The sequence below is a fragment of the Eumetopias jubatus genome, unplaced genomic scaffold, assembly GCF_037043125.1.
Source record: "Eumetopias jubatus isolate StellerSeaLion01/CBP00866 unplaced genomic scaffold, mEumJub1_p1.0 scaffold_2, whole genome shotgun sequence".
Taxonomy (NCBI): domain Eukaryota; kingdom Metazoa; phylum Chordata; class Mammalia; order Carnivora; family Otariidae; genus Eumetopias; species Eumetopias jubatus.
Window position 1 is genome coordinate 133,670,518 of NW_028274808.1, and position 20,189 is coordinate 133,690,706.

The following is a 20,189-nucleotide window of genomic DNA, read 5'->3' on the forward strand; positions in this document are numbered from 1 at the left end:
GAAAGGTGATGGTACAGATAAAAGAAAAACCTAACTGAAAAAATTATATTCATTAACAGAGGTTTGCAATGTATTAGGTATTACGGACTGAACTGTGTCCCCCCCCACCCCTGATTCAATAATGAAGCCCTACCCCTCATGCCCCTGTAACTATACCTGGAGATAATTAAAGTTAAATGAGGTTGTAAGGGTAGGGCCCTGATCCAATACGTCTCTTGTCCTTACAAGAGGAGAAGAGATATCAGAGCTCTCTTACGCTCCTGTACACAAGGCAGTAGGCATGGGAGGACACAGAGGGAAAGCAGCTGTCTGAAAGCCAGAAAGAGAGGCTTCATCACAGGCCAACCTTATCTTGGTCCTCCAGCCTCCAGAACTATGAGAAAATACGTTTTTGTTCTTTAAGTCACCTTTTGGTTATGGCAGCCCGAGCAAACTAATACACTTTTTTTTTAACATGGCTGCCATTATTCCTTTCTAACAGATTAATGCAGTTCTGCAACTTGAGTAGCACAGGTGTTATAGAAATAGCTTCCCATCACGTACCAGAGAATAGGTCTCTTTGTACAATGTATGCATCCCTTGATGTTGTGGGCCCACCTATCACTTGAACCCCATTTCTTGTCCTTTCACTACTCTCACAAAATGGAGGTATCTATTGATGTCTATTTTACAACTCTATGTCTTTCCTCTGCTCTGAATTCTTTTCTCAGTTTAACTACCTGGAAAACTCCCCGCAACCTTCAGCACCCCAGGTAAGGTTCACCTCTTGCTTTGTGCAGCCTTCCTCAACCCCTCTACAAAGACTCATCACTCACTGCTTGGCATTAATTATATCTGTGTTTTTAGAGCATCCAATGCTTACATGATTGTCTGTCCCAGTTATAATTTTGCTTACCTGTTTCCCCCACAGATGTGTGGTTTTTAATAGCAAGGATAATATGGAGTTTGATTCTTTTTATTGAGTTGAGGAGAAGCTCAGTTAAAGTTTTACTAAAATAAATTGAAAACCTTTTTTTAGGACAGGAGAAACACACATTTCGAGGGTGTTAATACTCTCCTTTTAGAAATGCCTTCCAAGAGAGAGGAAAAGCAAATCCAGAATAAGTTTATTGAACATTTTTAGCTGGTTAGGAAGACTTACAAGGGTGAATTTTTCATTTCATTAGTTACGTTCCCTCCAGTAATAATGAAATAACCCTCATCAAAATATATGAAGGCCAAGGGCATTCTTACGCTTGAAAGCACCAATATTGAAAATAAACAAGAAAGAAGTAGTTCTGATTGAAAGCAAGTCTAAAGAAAAGTTAAGGATTTAGAAACAGGCAAAAAGCAAAGCTGAGGGAACACTGGATCAAGAGCAAGGAAATCTGGTTTTTAGCTCCTCATCTGCCAGTCATTAACAATATCCCATGGCCAATACACACATATATACACCCACGCACGTGTGCGCGTGCACACACACACACACTATTCATCTGTAAAAGGAGGGGATTTATAACAACTAAATTTTTTTTCCAGTTTTAACATTTTTCAAGATGTTCAATTGTTCTTCATTGAGATGATTCTTTAAAAAAGATTTACTTAATGTGATTTAAACTTTGTTGTCATGAAGTGATTATGATTTAATATATTAAGTTATGATTTTGAGTTATGACTTTGATATATGAGGTTGAGAATGGTCGATACTATTCACAACACCTGGTACTGGCCCTGCCCTTCCTGGCTATAGATACCTTTCATTGATTCACTCACTAACTCATTCAGAAATATGCTTCAGAACTTACAATGTGCCAGGCATCTACCTTCACTTAAAGAAACTCCTTTTTTTTTTTTTTTTTTAAAGTAGGCTCACACAACACAGGGCTCGAACTCACGACTCTGAGATCAAGACCTGAGTTGAGATCAAGAGCTGGGTGCTCACTTGACTGAGCCACCCAGACACCCCAGAAACTACTTCTAAGTAAGGAATTGGCCATTCACAGGCAAATACATGGCCCTTAAAATTACTAAATGCCCTCTAATACAGAAATGGTCAGTTTTTAATCTGATTCTTTGTGGGTGTTTTTGAACACTACTGTAAAGAGTTAAAATTAAAAAGCACAATGTCAAAACTCCTGGTGTTTGAACTGCTGTGAAAGATGATACAAAAAAATAATAATAATTCAAAGTTATTTACCTCCCATTTTTTGGGGGGGAAGGGGCAGAGGGAGAGGGAGAGAGAGAATCTTATGGAGGTTCCATGCCCAGTGTGGAGCCAGACATGGGGCTCGATACCACAACCCTGAGATCATGACCTGAGCAGAAATCAAGAGTCATGATACTTAACCGACTGAGCCACCAGGTGCCCCTACCCTAAATTTTGAATGCTTTATTAACAAATAATATTTGAAAAGAAAATTAAGAAACTTTTTTGGGGGAAATAACAGTAGCCTGTCTTTGGTTTGTATAAGAATTAGTACTTTCTCGTCAATATAGCTCTATTTTGTTAAGTTTAGTTATTATAAGTTTAGAAACACTGGCAATATAATGATATCAAAATACAACTTATCTTAGAAATATTATGAATTAAAGTGATTTTTACGTTGAGGCAATTTTCATTAATCAGGATTTTTTGCATTTTTATTTATATTTCCGATTTATTAGCAAAATAACTACACTGCACTGAAGACCATCTGTAACCATGTAGACCTTCTGAGAAACTACACAGAGAAATTACATAGCATAGCCAAGGCTGTGTAATAAAATCCTCTTTGAGCAGCTTAAGGCAGAGTTCCTCAAACTGAGGTTCCTGTGCATATTCTCTGGCATCTGCAAATTCTCAGATTTTAGAAACACTGAACTTGGGCCTGACCCAGTCTATCCCACGTTCATTAGTAGAAGAGAACACTAAGCTCACCAAAGAGTCAGAACATTTGTTTGATCTTCTTTCACATCTTCACACACGCAGCTCCTGAATCCTCTGCTCTTCTTATCCTCCCCAACAACCCCCCCGGCCCCGTTTAGATCCTGGATCTTACCTAATTAATCATTTAAATTGTACCCATCGTGGCCAAACGATACCAGAATAAGACTCCCTAGGATAAAACACTGGATCTTACTCAGACTTCCATTTTATTCCATGTGTTTCTCCATATCAAAGTCCCCGTATTGGATCCTCCATATTCTGTTTTCTCACATTAACCCGATCCCTTTCTGAGTTTGATAAACACAATTTTATATTCAAGATAATACCACAATGTAATCTATATTATAAAACAAGGTACAATGAGAAAAGAGCCCGAGAGTTTAGGATAAGAGAAAAAAGACTCTACTGCTTTGCCTCTAATGCCCATACAATCCTGGTCACATTGCCTCATATCACTAAAGCCACAATTTCTTCATTTGTAATGCTAATCCCCACATTCTCCACTGGTTTGCTATGATGAATGCAAGAACTGGTATGGAAATGCACCACTAACTGTCATGACATTTTTATTAATCCTTCTGGGATATTCTTATTAATTTATTTATGAGGCCTTTGGCTAAGGATATATGAGGTCGGACTTACTTGGAGGCAAATCACGGCACCACTGTCTAATATGGAGTAATGCATATTATTCCTAAACCTTGGTTTCTTCATGCATAAATGGGGATAATCCTACCTCATAGGATTATTTTAAACATTTCATAAGATAATGTATATAAGTTCATAGTCTAATGCCTGGCCCTGGTAAATAAATGCTTAAAAAGTGGTAGCAATTTCAAAAAATATCTATAGGATGTGCATTTGCTGCTATTTTTTATAATTCAACTAGACAAATGAGAACTTTGTGAAATTATAATGTCTGAGAACGTAAAATACTAAAGCAGAGCCCTGACCCAAATTCCTAATTAAGTTCTTGAACTTTAGCACAAGGGAAATAGCCTCAAAAACATACTGTTGGGGATGTTTATGTTATTCAATCTATAATGTTTCTTCTTTCATTTATATATCCTATAGCTATAGATGAAGGGAAAACACACTGGGGATACTTCAGGGGGCATCTCCCTCCATCAACTGATGATCACAGCTAGGAAAGCTTGTTGTAGCTACAGAAAAAGCTGGAGATTTCTTCCTCTCTCTCACTGCAGCTTAGAGATTTGTGGCTGAGAAAATGATAAGTGAATAAGCAAATACAAGACCACTAAGGAAGCACAAAAGACACAACAGCGATTCCCAGAAGAGTATATTGTGCATGCTGACTGCATGTATCAATGTTGTTCCATTATGCACCATATCCATATTTTATGTGAGTTGAGGTAGAAGGAAGCCCCCGGGAACTGATTGCTGAAGGTATCTCAAAAATTACTGCAAGTTGTGTTTATAGTTTTCCTTCAAATCTGTGCTTGTAACTGACTTCTAAGAAAAGGAAAGATGTTTTGGCTACAATATATAGCTTCCAGCAGATGTCCATTAAAATTTCTCATAAAGTAAGTATGCCCGAGGGACTCAGACATTCTGTTCCAGCTTAGTAGAAGTCAAAATTGATATTAGACAAGTATGATTTGCCTCTTGGCCTCAATTAGCGAGTCCATCATCTTGAACCAAAGTTAAACAATGAGAAAAAGTGTGAAAGATGCCAATGAACAGAAGGAGACCAGGGAAATTGGGTTGACCTCAGACTCCCATCAGTTTCTAGCAAACCCCTCTACCTCTTGGCTTGCTTATGACCACAGTGCTTTTTTTCTCTTACTTACCAAGGGCTTCGTTTCATCTTCATCTTTGTAATAATAGAGCTGATCTCCCTTGAGCACAAACCAGCGAGTATGCCAAGTCTTGACAAAGCCTCCTTGCTTCCTCAGCCACCCACACTTCATGGCATTGTTCCGCCCTTGGCCTTGTTGGGGGTTCTCGGTGGAGTCATTGTTCTCCTCCATTATCAAGCTGATGAACTTTCCTATTGAGCAAGCAAGAAGAAAAAAAGGAAGAATAAGGTACTCTGACATATTCAACTCCCTCCTAAATCACTTCTTTCCCTTAAAAAAAAGCAGGAAGAGTGAAAAATGTATATTAACATACTTGCCAAATTTCTAGAGGCAAACCACACACCTGACAACAACACGCCTGGAAAAAAAACGTGGGGAAAGTTTGTTGTGTCTTCCTTTAATGAGGTAGTCAGCTGGGTGATAATATTCCTTTCTTCCTAAGTAGAACTAAAGAATGGGAAAGTTCTAAAGGTAATGTGTTAAGAAGCAATTTTTGAAAATAAAACCACCAACAAAAACATAATTCTCATGATAATGGGCCTCTGTGTCTGGCGTGCACTGACTGGGTCCTGCGTGTGCAGGCCTGTGATTATCTGAGCAAACACTAGCCTGACACATGTTAAAGTTTAAAGGGACTATTTTTAAAACCTCAATGGAAGACATTTGCTTTACATATGTGAAAATTTCTCAAAATGTATCTGCTCCCCATTCACCCAAAGTATCCCCTTGAGAGTTTCTTTGGCTGGTCAGGAATTAGTGCAGCTGAAAAAGTCTAGGAAAAAAACAAACAACAACAAAAACCCTGCTTGGCCAGTTGAGTTTCCTTCAACTCCAGGAGTGAGTGGTGCACTCCCGCTGCACGAGGAAGAATTTTCAAGGTTATGTGTGAAGGAGCGTAGGGTCACACACACACTATACATAGCAAGAAAACGAGTCTATCACAGAGAAAATATTAATCCACAGGTGAGAAGTGAAAGTGCTGCTGTAACAACAGAGGAGGTGGCTTTCCCGGAGAGCAGGGGACCTGTGGTTACAAATAAAAGACACTTCCTGTCTCTGAGGCTTCCGGCAAACGCTTGCTAATGTTTCTTTCTTAAGCACTTTTTCAGGAAGTGAGAAGTTCAGACTTTACCCTGTGTCTTTGAGGAGGATAGAAGAATACATATTAATTCATAAAACAGAGACTATACCTGTTTGGCATATTCCTGCACAGAGCTCTTATTTTTTTCTGCTTGATTTCAGAAAACAAGCTCTCCTTCTGTCTAGTCTTTACTTCCACCACTAATTTTTCACTTGCTTTGTATGTCCACGATCCTACTTATAAATTCCATGAAGTTTCCATTGTCGGCCTTCACTCATTTACGTTTCTTCCTTCAAGGTAGAGGGTCAAACCCTCCACAGTGGGCCTCTAGTTTCTTTGAATTTAGTCCTGCCATTCCAGTTGCAGGGATGAAGCAGAAGTCTGGTTCTAATTCTTCTTATTTGGATCATTCACACTATCTTAGCAGTTTTGCCTCTTCTACGGGTATGCATCACAATCTATCTCCAGCCCTGTTTTCAAGCTTCAAGTAGGTCGATTGACTACCATCTGTCCCATTCAGTATCCACTTTTCCCTTTCTTGTACTGAAATATCCTCCTAATGAACATGCCCTCACCTCTACGAAACATCTCAAAACTTCCTTTGCTCTACAGGGCATTCCCACGAGAGAAGCCACCGAGTGCGGGAAACATTCTCCTCGTCGCGTGTGTGCAGACTGGCTCATGCCTGATGTTTCCAGTTTGTTATGCCCTTAGGGCAGGAATTTTCAACTTTCTTCTTTCATAGTACTTGACCTAGTATAAAGAGCCAAGTAAACCTCATTCTAAATGAACAATACGTTATGCTGTAACGTAATTTAGATAATAAGTATGCTTATTTAGAACACTCTAAATCACCTTTTTTTGGCTTCCTGGTATTAAAATTGTTCAAATCTATACAACTGGCTATTTCATCATCACCTATTTATTCTTTGACCAATATCTTCACATATAAAGTTGAATAAGACCTTAAAACAGACATTCCAACATATGCACACACAGGAAGACCTACACAAAAATCTCTAATTCATTGTACAACAACAAATTCCTTCTTTGGGCTCTTCTTTTCTTTTCCCCCTTCTCTCATATTCATGTTTTATATTAAATTTGAAAAATTTTCTCTAAAATGCTTCAAGGTAATGGGTAACCTACCATCAATGATATAAAAAAATACAAGTGCCTAGTTCTGTCTTTGTTTACCATTAATACCTTAGTAAAAAATGTGTGCACATTAGATCATGATTCATGATTCTCCGTGCCTACGTCTTCTATAAGTACAGTGAAATCAACAATAGCATCGCCCACTGAACTCTTGGCTTTAATGCTTATAATTTCATGACTCCAGAATACATCAGAAAGTATTTTAATAGTGCTAATTGTAACAATTCATTAAAACAGGAATGAAAACAAATTATATCATATCCCTAAGAGAAAATAGTATCACCACAATTGCTGGATGCATAAAATTAAGTTTTACTAAAGTAACCATGATTTTTATAGAGGAGGTATTTTTTTTAAATATTTTACTTATTTATTTTAGAGAGAGCATGAGCGGGGAGGGAGGGGCAGAGGGAGAGGGAGAAGCAGACTCCGGGCTTGATCCCAGGACCCCTCCCAGGACCCCAGGATCATGACCTGAGCTAAAGGCAGCCACTTAACCAACTGAGCTACCCAGGTGCCCCAAGAGGAGTTTTAGTATTTCTACAGAAATCACATGGTTCAAATTCTACCCTTCATCTTTAAAATGAGGATGCTGGGTTGGATCATTTCTAACCATGGTCTCTGAGAAATTTCAGCACTCCGAAATCTACCACCTCTGTAGTTCCATAAGGATAAAGACACCAGATATTATCAACACCTAGGACAATGTCTGACATATGGTGAAGCTCAATCAATGTTTGATGAATTCATAAATTTTGTAATGGGTTTGGTGCTAGATATCTAAAAGTGAACACGATCGCCCTCTGAAACCTGATCCTGACCCAAACCTGATCTTGTGTAAGTGGTACCATGATACACCCAGTTAAGGGAGAGAAAAAGAAAGAAAGAAAAGGGGGAAAAAAAGAAAAGTGATCATTTTTGATTCCTGACTCTTCCTCATCCTGAATATCAGAAGATTATATATCTCCCCAAAATATTTCAGATCCATACATTTGGCTCCAGCTCCACCACCATTCTGTGACCGAAGCCACCATTGTCTTTGACTAGAGGGTTCTAACAGTCCTCTGACTGGTCTCATTGCTTCCATTTTTAACCACAAACACAAACATATGCTCACACAATTTCATTCTCCACAAAACAGCCAAAGTGAGCTTTTAAAAATTTAAATCAAATAATGATTTTCTACTTTTCAATTTTTAATTGGCTCCCATTGTACTTATTTTAAAAACTTGGGTTTTAACCATGACCTGTAAGGCTCTGAGTCATTTGGCATCTGTTTACTGATTCATCTAACCTCATGACACCTCCTCGTCATTTCCCCCACTCCAACACACACGTGCATGTGTGCGTGTGTGTGCACGCGTGCGCGCGCACACACACACACACACACACACACACACAGGCTCTGATGCAAGCAACGACACCAGCTTCCTTTCAGTTCTGGAAACACCCAAACCCTGTTATGCCTTGAATCTCGATACTTGCTGATCTCTGCCATGGCTACTCCGTCTCATGCTCTTTACATGCCCAACCCCTTCTCATTCTTTAAGTCCCAGCCTATGCACTTACGAATCACCCAGTGAATCAGTTCCCCTGTTGCTATTCTCCATCACCCAACTCTGACCTCTGTCTTCCTGAAACTTAACTAAATTGTTATTTCTTTAGCTGTTCACTGCCAATTATCCTTCCAGGAGGCCATAAACTTCACAAGGTCAAGGACTTGCTTTTCCTCTCTAAGTATACCCAGTGCTTTTAAGAGTGCTTATTTGGTATTCAGGAAACAATTGTTGAATCAATGAATAAGCTATGTGACAACCACAATAGAATTCCTACAAATAATATTTTGAACTTCCTAAATTGCATTTAATGCCTTAAAGAAGATTGTATACTTTAAGACCCTGATTTTTTTTTCCTTTAACATAGAAGACTTCAGTTAAGATGAACATTGTACTTAAACACAATGTCAAAATCATCAAACCTAAAGGAACCTGAAACCGCCTTTCACGAAGAAATACAACATTCAAAATTTACACTTTTTAGCCTTGGCAGGAAGTACATGTAATCAATTGTGGTTTAGCATGAAGAAAAATACAGTTTACTCAAATTCTCAGAGAATGATTTAACTGCATTTCCACTGGGAAAGTACTTTCCCCATGGTTAGGACATGGCAGCTGGGTGGCACAGGAGATTACAAAATAGAACTCTCAACTTAAGTGTTTAGCAAATCCATATAACAATGACAACACAACAATAACATAAATAAATGGTTACTCTAAACTAAAATAAAAACAGAACTGATAAGTTAACTGGTGTCTTCATATCAATCTTAGGAAAAAGCTTTAGTGATGATGACTGTGCTAAGCTGGGGCTTAGAATGTTCCCTTCATTTGATGGGCTGGTAGCTTTGAATTATTTTTCAGTGACGGAAACTGGTTTGTGTATCCTTTTTGCAATCAGATGGGCTGGGAACGCAACAGTACTACATGGTGTAATCAGAGATGAAATTCATGCTCCTAGCAGAAATTTCTAAAAGTCAAACAGCACACTCATAAGTATTTATATATGTGACTTCATTTCAACAGAGATAAATAAACAAGCACAGAAAGAAAAACGGGTACAGACTGTCATATGCCATAGAGTTGCAAGAGCATATTGCATGACTACATGACTGTATGACTACACATGTTCAGCAAACACAAGAGAATGACAAAGGAGGGAGCTCGAGAGAAGGAGAAGGGAGAGAGAGCAACGTGGATAGCATGACAATTCCACCACATGGCCTCTGTGACATTCAGTGAACACATGCTCCCGGGACAAGAGGGAGGTGCCTTCTTGCAGCCATGGTGCATTCCCTCAGCCTCTGGTGGGGTGTCTCTCACTGTGTAAATGTGACCCCAGAGTTTCAGAGTACACGTGATTTCACACCACGCGGCCCCTCAACACCAACAGGCACTCCCCATGGTTCCGTCAAAGAACAGTGATTTGTTCTATTGCTAGGGGAGAAAACAAAAATAAAACTGGCAGATTTGGTAAAATGCTGCAATTTGTGAGAGATTTATGTGACTTTCAAGAGTAATTTTGTTCACATCAAATTGTCACCTTTGGGGTTGACATGAGAACCTGATTCCTTTGCAAAATGAATGTGATTGCACTGTATACCCCATATAACTATGGACAGTCAATATTTATCAAATTCTAACCTTTCTTCTTTCTTTTCTTAAAGCTGTTTTGTAGCTGTTGCTAACATGATGGTTTGTCAAGCAGTAGTATATTTTATTGGGCTGTATGTCTAAATGCTAGCATATAGCCTTTCTATAGGTAATGGTTCACACAACAAAAATACGCACATGAAATGAAATAATATATGTGCATATATGAGTGCATCCACATGCATGCGTGTGCGTGTGTGTGCATGTGCGTGTGCGTATGTGTGCATGCATATGCGTGTGTGCGTGTGTGTGTGGTGGGTGTGGGTATATATGCATTGTTGTGTATTCTCCCTAGTGAAGAAAATCCTGAAAGGCAAAATACTTATTACTATTTTTTCTCTCATTTTTAAAATATTAAGTTCCGGGGTGCCTGGGTGGTTCAGTCAGTGAAGTGTCTGCCTTTGGCTCAGGTAATGATCCCAGGGTCCTGGGATTGAGCCTTCTCCCTCTCCTCCTTGCTCCTGCTCTCTCACTGTCATTGTTGCTATCTCTGTCACTCTGTCTCTCTGTCTCAAATAAATAAATAAGATCTTTTAAAAAAATAAATAAAATAAAATATTAAGTTCCATGGCACTAGAAGACATGTAAGTATATTCCTGCAGATCTGACATTCTTTGCCGAAGCAAAAAATAAAATAAAATAAAATAAAATAAAATAAAATAAAATAAAATAGCTCTGCCATAGAATGTTAACTGAACAACCTGATCATGGGATATGTCACAGTTAGTCTATAAAGTTATAGGTTTATTTTAATTTTTATTTTTTCCCAGAACATTTCTTCAATAACTGCAATTGTTTACCTGATTTAGAACTTAAAACTCTTTTTACTCTTCTAAATGTTTAAGTAATTTCAGACTTGACATTTCTCTGTCTTTCTCTGTCTCTGTTGTTTTCTCTCCATGAGAAGGCACAGGGAAAGGCCATATGAGCACACACCAAAAAAGTGGCCTTCCGCAAGCCAAGAAAACCTTTCGAGAATCTGACCATCTTGGCACCTTGATCTCGGACTTCCAGCCTCCAGAACTGTAAGAAAATAAGTTTCTGTTGTTTAAGCCACCCAGTCTATGATAGTTTGTCATGGCAGCGAGAGCAGATTAAGACAATGTATATTTACAAAAAAATACACAAGAAAAACTTGAAAGAATTAAATCTTAGTAGCTTGTGGTAAGGTTAACTGCTAACAAAAGAAAACTAGTGAGTGAAAAATAGTTCAGCCTCTGTCCCTCACTCTGCAGCACACCACCTCTTCCTTGAAGAATGAATCAAACTGTGGTGCTTACAAGAGAATCAGCGCTCTAAGTCCGAGAATGCAGAGGATCTAGTGTAGATCATTTTTTAGCTCCAGGATAAATTCCAGGAGCCTAAATCTGTTTTTAGAAAGCAATTTCTTAAAGTACCTCAAAAAGAGCCTGGAGTTTTCACAAAGGGTTGTTCTCACTGCCTGGACTTCATGGGTAACCTTTATTCATCCTTCAGCTCCTCTACAAAGGCTTCCCTTTCATCCCCAATCTGGATATTTCCCTTCCATGAGTTCCCACATCGCTGGGAATAACCTTTATTTCATGTGGGCCACATGCTTACTACTCTTCAGTCTTTGACACGGTAACACATTGTGGAAATGGGCTCCCTGTAACCCCCCAGACTAATTGCATATACTGAATATTCAAAGATTTGTTGAATAAATGTCAATAAATGAAGGAATGTATGCATGAACAAAACATCAGTCTTTGGGGACTACTAGAATTGGCCCCAGAGGCCTCAAGGCTCCCCAGAGTACAGTGCAAAAATCCCAAAACATTTCATGTTCCTGAACACCAGGGCAAAGACTTCAATGCAAATTCTCCCACCTAATGCTAACCCTCTAAGTTTTTAGTAGTTTAAGGCTAAACTGAACTTCAGAAACTCAATATTGAGCAAAGAAAACTTCCATTTGTCTCACTGGATGTTACTCTTAATTATAATTTGAGTTAAAAATAAAGAAACATTTCTTCTTAAAACTCAAGAGTTTATGTGGGAAGAAAACAAAGGTATTAAATAAAGTGCAATGGTTATGAATATGAAGTTTAAAACAGTCACCAAAAGAGCACACCTGGGGGAACTGTAACAGTAATAATTTTATAAATGTGCAGTTCTTTTCCTGAGGAAACACTAAATATCCTATTGCTTGATTCATTTGAAATTAAATTGTCCAGGGCGCCTGGGTGGCTCAGATGGTTAAGCGTCTGCCTTCGGCTCAGGTCATGATCCCAGGGTCCTGGGATCGAGTCCCGCATCGGGCTCCCTGCTCCTTGGGCACCTGCTTCTCCCTCTGCTTCTCTCTCTCTCTCTCTCTCTCTCTCCCCCTCTGTTTCTCATGAATAAATAAATAAAATCTTAAAAAAAAAAGAAATTAAATTGTCCAAAACATCAGAGAATAGACAATACTAGAAAAAGTATGTATATGTGGGGATGGAACAGGAATATCAATGTACATTTTATATTTTAAGCTTCAATATTTCCTTCATCATTTGGTGAGAAATCAAAATGATTTAATAGGATGAATCATTTTTTTAAAAAGCCCTCTTAAGGGCCACCTGGGTGGCTCAGTTGGTTAAACGTCTGCCTTCGGCTCAGGTCATGATCCTGGAGTCCCAGGATCAAGTCCGGCATCCTGCTCCCGGCTCAGCAGGGGGTCTGCTTCTCCCTCTGCCCCTCATCCTGCTTGTGTTCTCTCTATCTCTCACTCTCTCTTTTTAATAAATAAATAAAATCTTTAAAAAAGAAAAAAAGCCCTCTTAAGTATTTATTTTGTTTTTGTTGTATGTTGAATGCCTCACACTCTAGAGAGAATCTGCTCACTCTTTAGGGGGTTTTAAATTAGACAGGGAGAAAAGTACATACTTTTTCATAATTTTAGTACATACTGAGATGTGTCCTCCACCACCACATCACTATTTGAGGGATAAAGGGAAAAAAAAAAAAAGAAAAAATCATTGGAATTCCCAATGCTGATAACCTGAGTAGAAACAAAAATCAAATCAAAACAAATACTTTACCATCAATGGGATTAAGAGAGAAATGACAGATACATGGCAACCATACAGATACTCTTCAAGCTTACAGCAGACATTATTAATTAATCACAGTTCTCTTTCCTGTGGAACCTAAAATCACCCCCAGATGCCTTCTCAATACAACACTGTAGACAGTCACAACCCATCAATCATATATGAAAAGGAGAGGGAGACACTTTGTTACTTCAGTTCTATAAACAAACCAAGAACTGAAGCTATCCCTCTAATATAAAAGAGAAATTCAGGTGCTCTACAAAAGAGAATGACATTTGAAATGGGAAAAGAAGAGAAAGTCAACTTCTACCCCGTTTCCTTTTTTTTTTAAATTGAGATACAATTGACATAACGTTATATTTAGTTTTACGTGTACAATGTAATGATTCAGTATTTGTATATGTTGCAAAATGATCACCACAGTAAGTCCAGTTAACATCCATCAGCACGCACAATTACAAAATTTTTTCTTGTAATGGGAAATATCAGAATCCACTCTCCTAGCTATTTTCAAATATGCAATGCTGTATTATTAACTACAGTCACTGTGCTGTAGATTACTGAAAAATATGGAGCACATTATGAGCCTGTATGTCTATCTTTGCACAGGGACCATGTTAGCTTCTCTGTATTCCTTCAATTTTAGTATATGTACTGCAGAGGCAAACACTGAAGTCAACTTTTCTTAATGGAAGGAAATAATAGCTCACTGAGAGCTTTAAGACAGCAGCTACCATTGTGTCATATGGCCACAAAGAACAAAGAAAACAGATCTTAAGCAGGGAAAAGGTAATAGGAGTTGGATGTTCCTATTTTATAGTAATCCAACTTATGACTAGATCCCTAAAAATAGGATCAGAAAGCTGAATTTATAAACATCTCAATTTTCAAGCTTTTGTGTGTCCCTTCCCTCCCTCACTCATTGCTCATTAGTAAAACTTTGTTTCGAAAAGCTGTCTCAAGGAACCATGAAGTTGTCCACACCTAAATCTGAAAAGTAATGGGATTATAATACCCAAATGATGGGAGAGCAATGGCAGCAACGAAGGAGGGCTTTTGTACACAGTGGAAAGAGCAGGGAAAGCCAAGCTGAAGCAAGGGGAATGTTGAGCAAGACAGTCAGGGTTGCGGGGGCAGGGTACCTTTTCAGCTGGGTCCTCTCCACAACAGGGAAACAACCGCAGGGTTTATCATTTGTAGAGCTCCTCCATCTCTGTCCCCTGATGATCACCTTTTTAAGCTTAGATAAAAGCTTGTATGAAATACTACTTTTAACGTCAGATTCCTTTAGTGAGTCCAACCCAGGAAAATCAGATATGTTGTCGATTACATTATCATTTCAAGGCTCTCTGAGGGGTCAGCTTTTTATTCAACCCCACTTCAAAGAAAATACAAGTAGGGAGCTTTGGCTGAGATGGTCATTTGTCTACAGTGAAGTCTCAGGTTTTCTTCAAACGCAAGCCTTGAGGTACTTAATGATTTCCAATAAGGACTGCTGCTTCTTTGTCAATTAATCCTGTGTGGTGAACATCATCAGCTTTGCTTTATAAGCTCTGGAAAATTACTAGGTACTCTGAGTATATAAATCTTGTCCTAATCACTGAACCACAGTTGCTCTCCCAGTGGTTTATTATATTGAGGTACTGACAATAGAATGTTTTCATTAGAATTTGAACAAAGTGGAGGGATGTCAAAGCGAAAAAAAATTTAACTGCTATTCTACTTTATTCAGCATCATTCACATTATGATGGACTTTGATGTGTTAAACTTTGATCTTGGATGAGGTATCATTATGCTCATATAATCTGAACACACTTTAGTTCTTCAAAATATCAAATTAATTTACACTCTAGTTTTAGATAAGCTGAATTGAAACTTAGCTTTACTTGCCCCTGAATATATTTAATTAGCAGTTCAGTGAAAGATAACTAAATCCTAAACTTAAAAAAAAAAACCACATTTTTTTAAAATAGGAAGCTTGGCAGGATATGTGTTACCTGGAACTCCCCGAAGCCTATCTTTGCGGAGCTGTCCTTCCCTTGGGCCATGTTGTTTTCAGTTCAAGGCCACAGGGTAGGCCTGGATGCGATTATGCAGAGTTCCTGAGCTCCCCCCACCCACAAACAATGACCAGCCTAGGGAGTGGGCATGTGACTGAAGCAGTTCCAACTGGAGTCCTTCCTCAGTACTGTTGTAGAGACACTGGAAGGATGATGAAATTACCTTCTGTGGATTCCAAGTTGAGCCAATAAATATGTATGTTGAACACAATGGAAAGCCAGATTTCTCACTGATGGTAGAGAGAGTTACGAATACGGAAATGGGAAGAAAAGAATGTATCCTGTGGTTTGAGATTAGAATTAGAGGTATCAGTATGGACTCATAGTTTTTATTTTATTTTTTAATAAAAATTGTATGTATTTAAGGTGTACAATATGATGATTTGTGCACATATGCATAAAAATGATAACTATAGTCAAGCTAATTAACATATCAGCTCAACAGTTACCTTTTTTTGTGTGTGATGAAAGCATCTAAAATCTACTCTCAGCAAATTTCTAGTATCCCATAAAGTGTTGTTAATTATAGTCATCAGGCTATACATTAGAACTCTATATGTATTCATCCTAAATCTTTGACAAAGCAGGAAAGAATGTCCAATGGAAAAAAGACAGTCTCTTCAACAAATGGTGTTGGGAAAATTGGACAGCCCCATGCAGAAGAATGAAACCGGACCATTTCCTTACACCACACACAAAAATAGACTCAAAATGGTTGAAAGACCTAAATGTGAGACAGGAGTCCATCAAAATCCTAAAGGAGAACACAGGCAGCAACCTCTTCAACCTCAACTGCAGCAACTTCTTCCTAGAAACATTGCCAAAGGCAAGGGAAGCAAGGACAAAAGGAACTATTGGGACTTCATCAAGCTAAAAAGCTTCTGGACAACAAAGGAAACAGTCAACAAAACCAAAAGACAACTGACAGAATGGGAGAAGATATTTGCAAATGACATATCAGATAAAGGGCTAGTATCCAAAATCTATAAAGAACTTACCGAACTCAACACCCAAGGAGCAAATAATCCCATCAAGAAATGGGCAGAAGACATGAACAGACATTTCTCCAAAGAAGACATCCAAATGGCCAACAGACACATGAAAAAGTGCTCAACATCGCTCGGCATCAGGGAAATCCAAATCAAAACCTCAATGAGATATTACCTCACACCAGTCAGAATGGCTAAAATTAACAAGTCAGGAAACAACAGATGTTGGCGGGGATGCAGAGAAAGGGGAACCCTCTTACGCTATTGGTGGGAATGTAAGCTGGTGCAACCACTCTTGAAAACATTATGGAGGTTCCTCAAAAAGTTGAAAATAGAGCTACCCTATGACCCAGCAATTGCACTACTGGGTATTTACCCCAAAGATACAAATATAGGGATCTGAAGGGGTACGTGCACCCCAATGTTTATAGCAGCAATGTCCACAATAGCCAAACCATGGAAAGAGCCAAGATGTCCATCGACAGATGAATAGATAAAGAAGATGTGGGATATATGTATATATGTATACACACACACACACACACACACACACACACACACACACACACACACACACACAGAGGAATATTATGCAGCCTTCAAAAGGAATGAAATCTTGCCATTTGCAACAACGTGGATGGAACTAGAGGGCATTATGCTAAGTGAAATAAGTCAATCAGAGAAAGACAAGTATCATATGATCTCACTGATATGAGGAATTCTTAATCTCAGGAAACAAACTGAGGGTTGCTGGAGTGGTGGGGGGTGGGAGGGATGGGGCGGCTGGGTGATAGACATTGGGTAGGGTATGTGCTATGGTGAACACTGTGGAATTGTGTAAGACTGTTGAATCACAGACCTATATCTCTGAAAGAAATACATTATATGTTAAAAAAAAAGATAGTAGGAAGGGAAAAATGAAGGAGGGCGGAAATTGGAGGGGAAGATGAACCATGAGGGACTATGGACTCAGAAACAAACTGAGGGTTCTAGAGGGGAGGGGGGTGGGGGGATGGGTTAGCCTGGTGATGGGTATTAAAGAGGGCACATACTGCATGGAGCACTGGGTGTTATATGCAAACAATGAATCATGGAACAACACATCAAAAAGTAATGATGTAATGTATGGCGATTAACATAACATAATGGCTCAGATGGTTAAGCGTCTGCCTTCGGCTCAGGTCATGATCCCAGCATCCTGGGATCGAGTCCCGCATCGGGCTCCCTGCTCCTTGGGAGCCTGCTTCTCCCTCTGCCTCTCTCTCTCTCACTCTCTGTCTCTCATGAATAAATAAAAATCTTTAAAAAAAATAAAAAAAAGATCTATTCATCCTATATAAGTGCAACTCTGTACCCTTTGACCAACATCTCATGGTTTTAAATACAGAGATGCAAAGATATAGAAACAAATAGAGACATACGTTTACTGCTGTCTGCTGAGAGGGCCTAGAAGTAATAATACACCAGTAGCAAGGAGTAAGTATATCTACTGTCCAGATCTTGACTTCAAATACCATTTCTTTGAAATGGAGTCGTGGCTACTTGGATAAAAAGTTGATTCCAGGACTTGGTCAAAAAAGAACAAGATGATCCTAAAATAATATGTGCCAGAAAGTAAGGAAATACTCAGGTATGATGGGAAAATAGCAAAAGGACACAGGAGCTAGTTTAAAATCACTGGCCAAAGATAGGACAATTTAAGCATCTGAATGAACAATACTAACAGATGGCACCTGTAGAATAAAACAAGAATGCATGGGGACACCCGGGTGGATCAGTCAGTTAAGTGTCTGCCTTGGGCTCAGGTCATGATCCCGGGGTCCTGGGATCCAGTCCCACGTTGGGCTCCTTGCTCAGTGGGGAATCTGCTTCTCCCTCCCCCTCTCCCTCTGTCTTTCCTCCCTGCTTGTGCTCTCTCTCTCTCTCTCAAATAAATAAAATCTTAAAAAAAATACATGAGTTCTATAGATATAATAGATAGATGAATAGACAGATAAACAAATAGAAGTGAGAAATCTCTTTTTTTTAGTAGAATGTCAATAAATATGAAAGCGATAATAAAGTTGCAAATTATCAATGGATACAGAAATCAGTGGGAAAAGGTTTGTTGGGGACAAGGTATTTATATAATCTCAGAGAATCTCCCACAAATTAGTCATTATTTAGAAAGGGTAAAACAGTAACTTTCCTGCAGAGAACACTGGAAGACCCAAAGTGATCAAAGTTTTCATCATCAGTGTTAGAATAAGCTGACATCATGCACCTCCTGTAATGATGCTCAGAGAAGGACACATTATTTATCATTTCTGTCATACTCCTGCCAAAAATGCAAAACCTGAAACTAATCATGAGGAAACATTACACAAGCCCAAACTGAAGGACATTCTACAAAATAATCAGTCTGTATTCTTCAAAAATCTCAAGGTACCAAAAAAAAAAAAAAAAAGTCAGAAAAGGTAAGAGATTGTTCTACATTCTCCAGAATAGATCACATACTGGATATTTTTTCTGGCTCAGGATTCAAGCCAGGATCAAGCCTTGCGTTTAGTTGTCACTCATGTCTCTTTAATGTACTTTCATTTGGAACAATCTCTTACCTTTTTCTTTTTTTTTTTTTTTTAAGTTTAAAATCAAGTTAGTTAACATACAGTGTAATACTGGTTTCAGGAGTAGAATTTAGTGATTCATCACTTATATATAACCATCCCAAAAGTGCCCTCCTTAATGTCCATCACCCATTTAGTGCATCCCTCCACCCTCCTCCCCTCTAGGTCCCTGTTTGTTCTCTATAGTTAACAGTCTCTCATTGTTTGCCTTTCTCTCTGTTTTTATCTTATTTTATTTTTCCTTCCCTTCCCCTATGTTCAACTGTTTTGTTTCTTAAATTCCACATATAAGTGAAATCATATGGTATTTGTCTTATTCTGACTGACTTATTTAGCTTAGCATGATATGCTCTAGTTCCATCCACATCATTGCAAATGGCAAGATTTCATTCTTTTTGATGGCTGAGTAATATTTCATTATATATATGTAAATTTAAATGTAAACTGGATTAGATTATTGAATCAAAGTTAAATTTTCTAATTTCAGTTATTGATAATTGCAGTTATGAGATCATTGCAGTTGCTCTTAGGAAATGAACGCTCAAGCATTTATAAATGGACAAAATGTCTCAAATTTATTTTCAAAATATTCAAAAACAAAATCATAAATAAACAGACAGATATATAGATGGGATGATAAAGCAAATGGCACAGAATATAAACAGTTCATGAATCTGGGTAAAGGGTAATTAGGAGTTCCTAGCACTATTCTTGTAACTTTTCTGTAAGTGTGAACGCATATCACTATAAAAAAGTATACAACATATATAGCTTAGCATAAGAAGACACAAAGGAGAGGCAAATTCTGTTCTTTACTGTACTACCACCAGCAGGTTTCAAGTATGCTATTATAATTAAAAGGGTACTCTACTAGAAGTTAGTAAACCTGGCTTCAGAATTAGTTACCTGACCTTGAAAAAATCATTTGATTTCCTCAGCCTCAGTCCTCTGATCCTCGAAAACAAAAGGCTGAATGAACTATTTGATACCTAAAATTTCTGTTAAGTCTAAAATATTGTGATTCTTCAAAATGGTCTTTTAATAACATTGTACTTCCAGAAGTGACAATGATTAGCAGGAAAAATTTTCTGGTTCAGTTACAATTACTACTTCTAAAGATAAAAGGGCAATAAATGGAGTAGAAGTCCTGTCTATTCCTGGCTCCTTATTGAATTGCTGTGCTAGTTTAGCATCTTATTGTTTTATTTGAAAATGCCATGCCTTAATTTAGAAGATTATACAAACCATTAACTACCACTGAAAATCTGTATATGAAATTCTCTCCACTTTTATTTCTTTTTAAGATTTTATTT

The 20,189-nt window shown here is 38.3% G+C and overlaps 1 protein-coding gene and 1 non-coding gene across 4 annotated transcripts in view; both read right to left on the bottom strand.

Moving 5' to 3' along the window:
* ARHGAP24 (Rho GTPase activating protein 24) overlaps positions 1-20,189 on the bottom strand; it is a 489,891-nt gene that overhangs the window by 402,237 nt on the left and 67,465 nt on the right. For 2 of the 3 annotated variants that reach the window (XM_028124176.2, XM_028124177.2), the window contains exon 2: positions 4,717-4,916. In XM_028124176.2, the coding sequence (XP_027979977.1) occupies positions 4,717-4,896 (180 nt within the window). In that variant the 5' untranslated portion in view covers positions 4,897-4,916. Of the gene's footprint in view, positions 1-4,716; positions 4,917-16,279; positions 16,372-20,189 lie in introns of those variants that run through there. The other variant, XM_028124178.2, reaches the window with a different exon arrangement.
* LOC114224937 (U6 spliceosomal RNA) lies at positions 13,784-13,890 on the bottom strand. Its single transcript, XR_003612485.1, has one exon. It is a non-coding gene; the product is annotated as a U6 spliceosomal RNA (small nuclear RNA).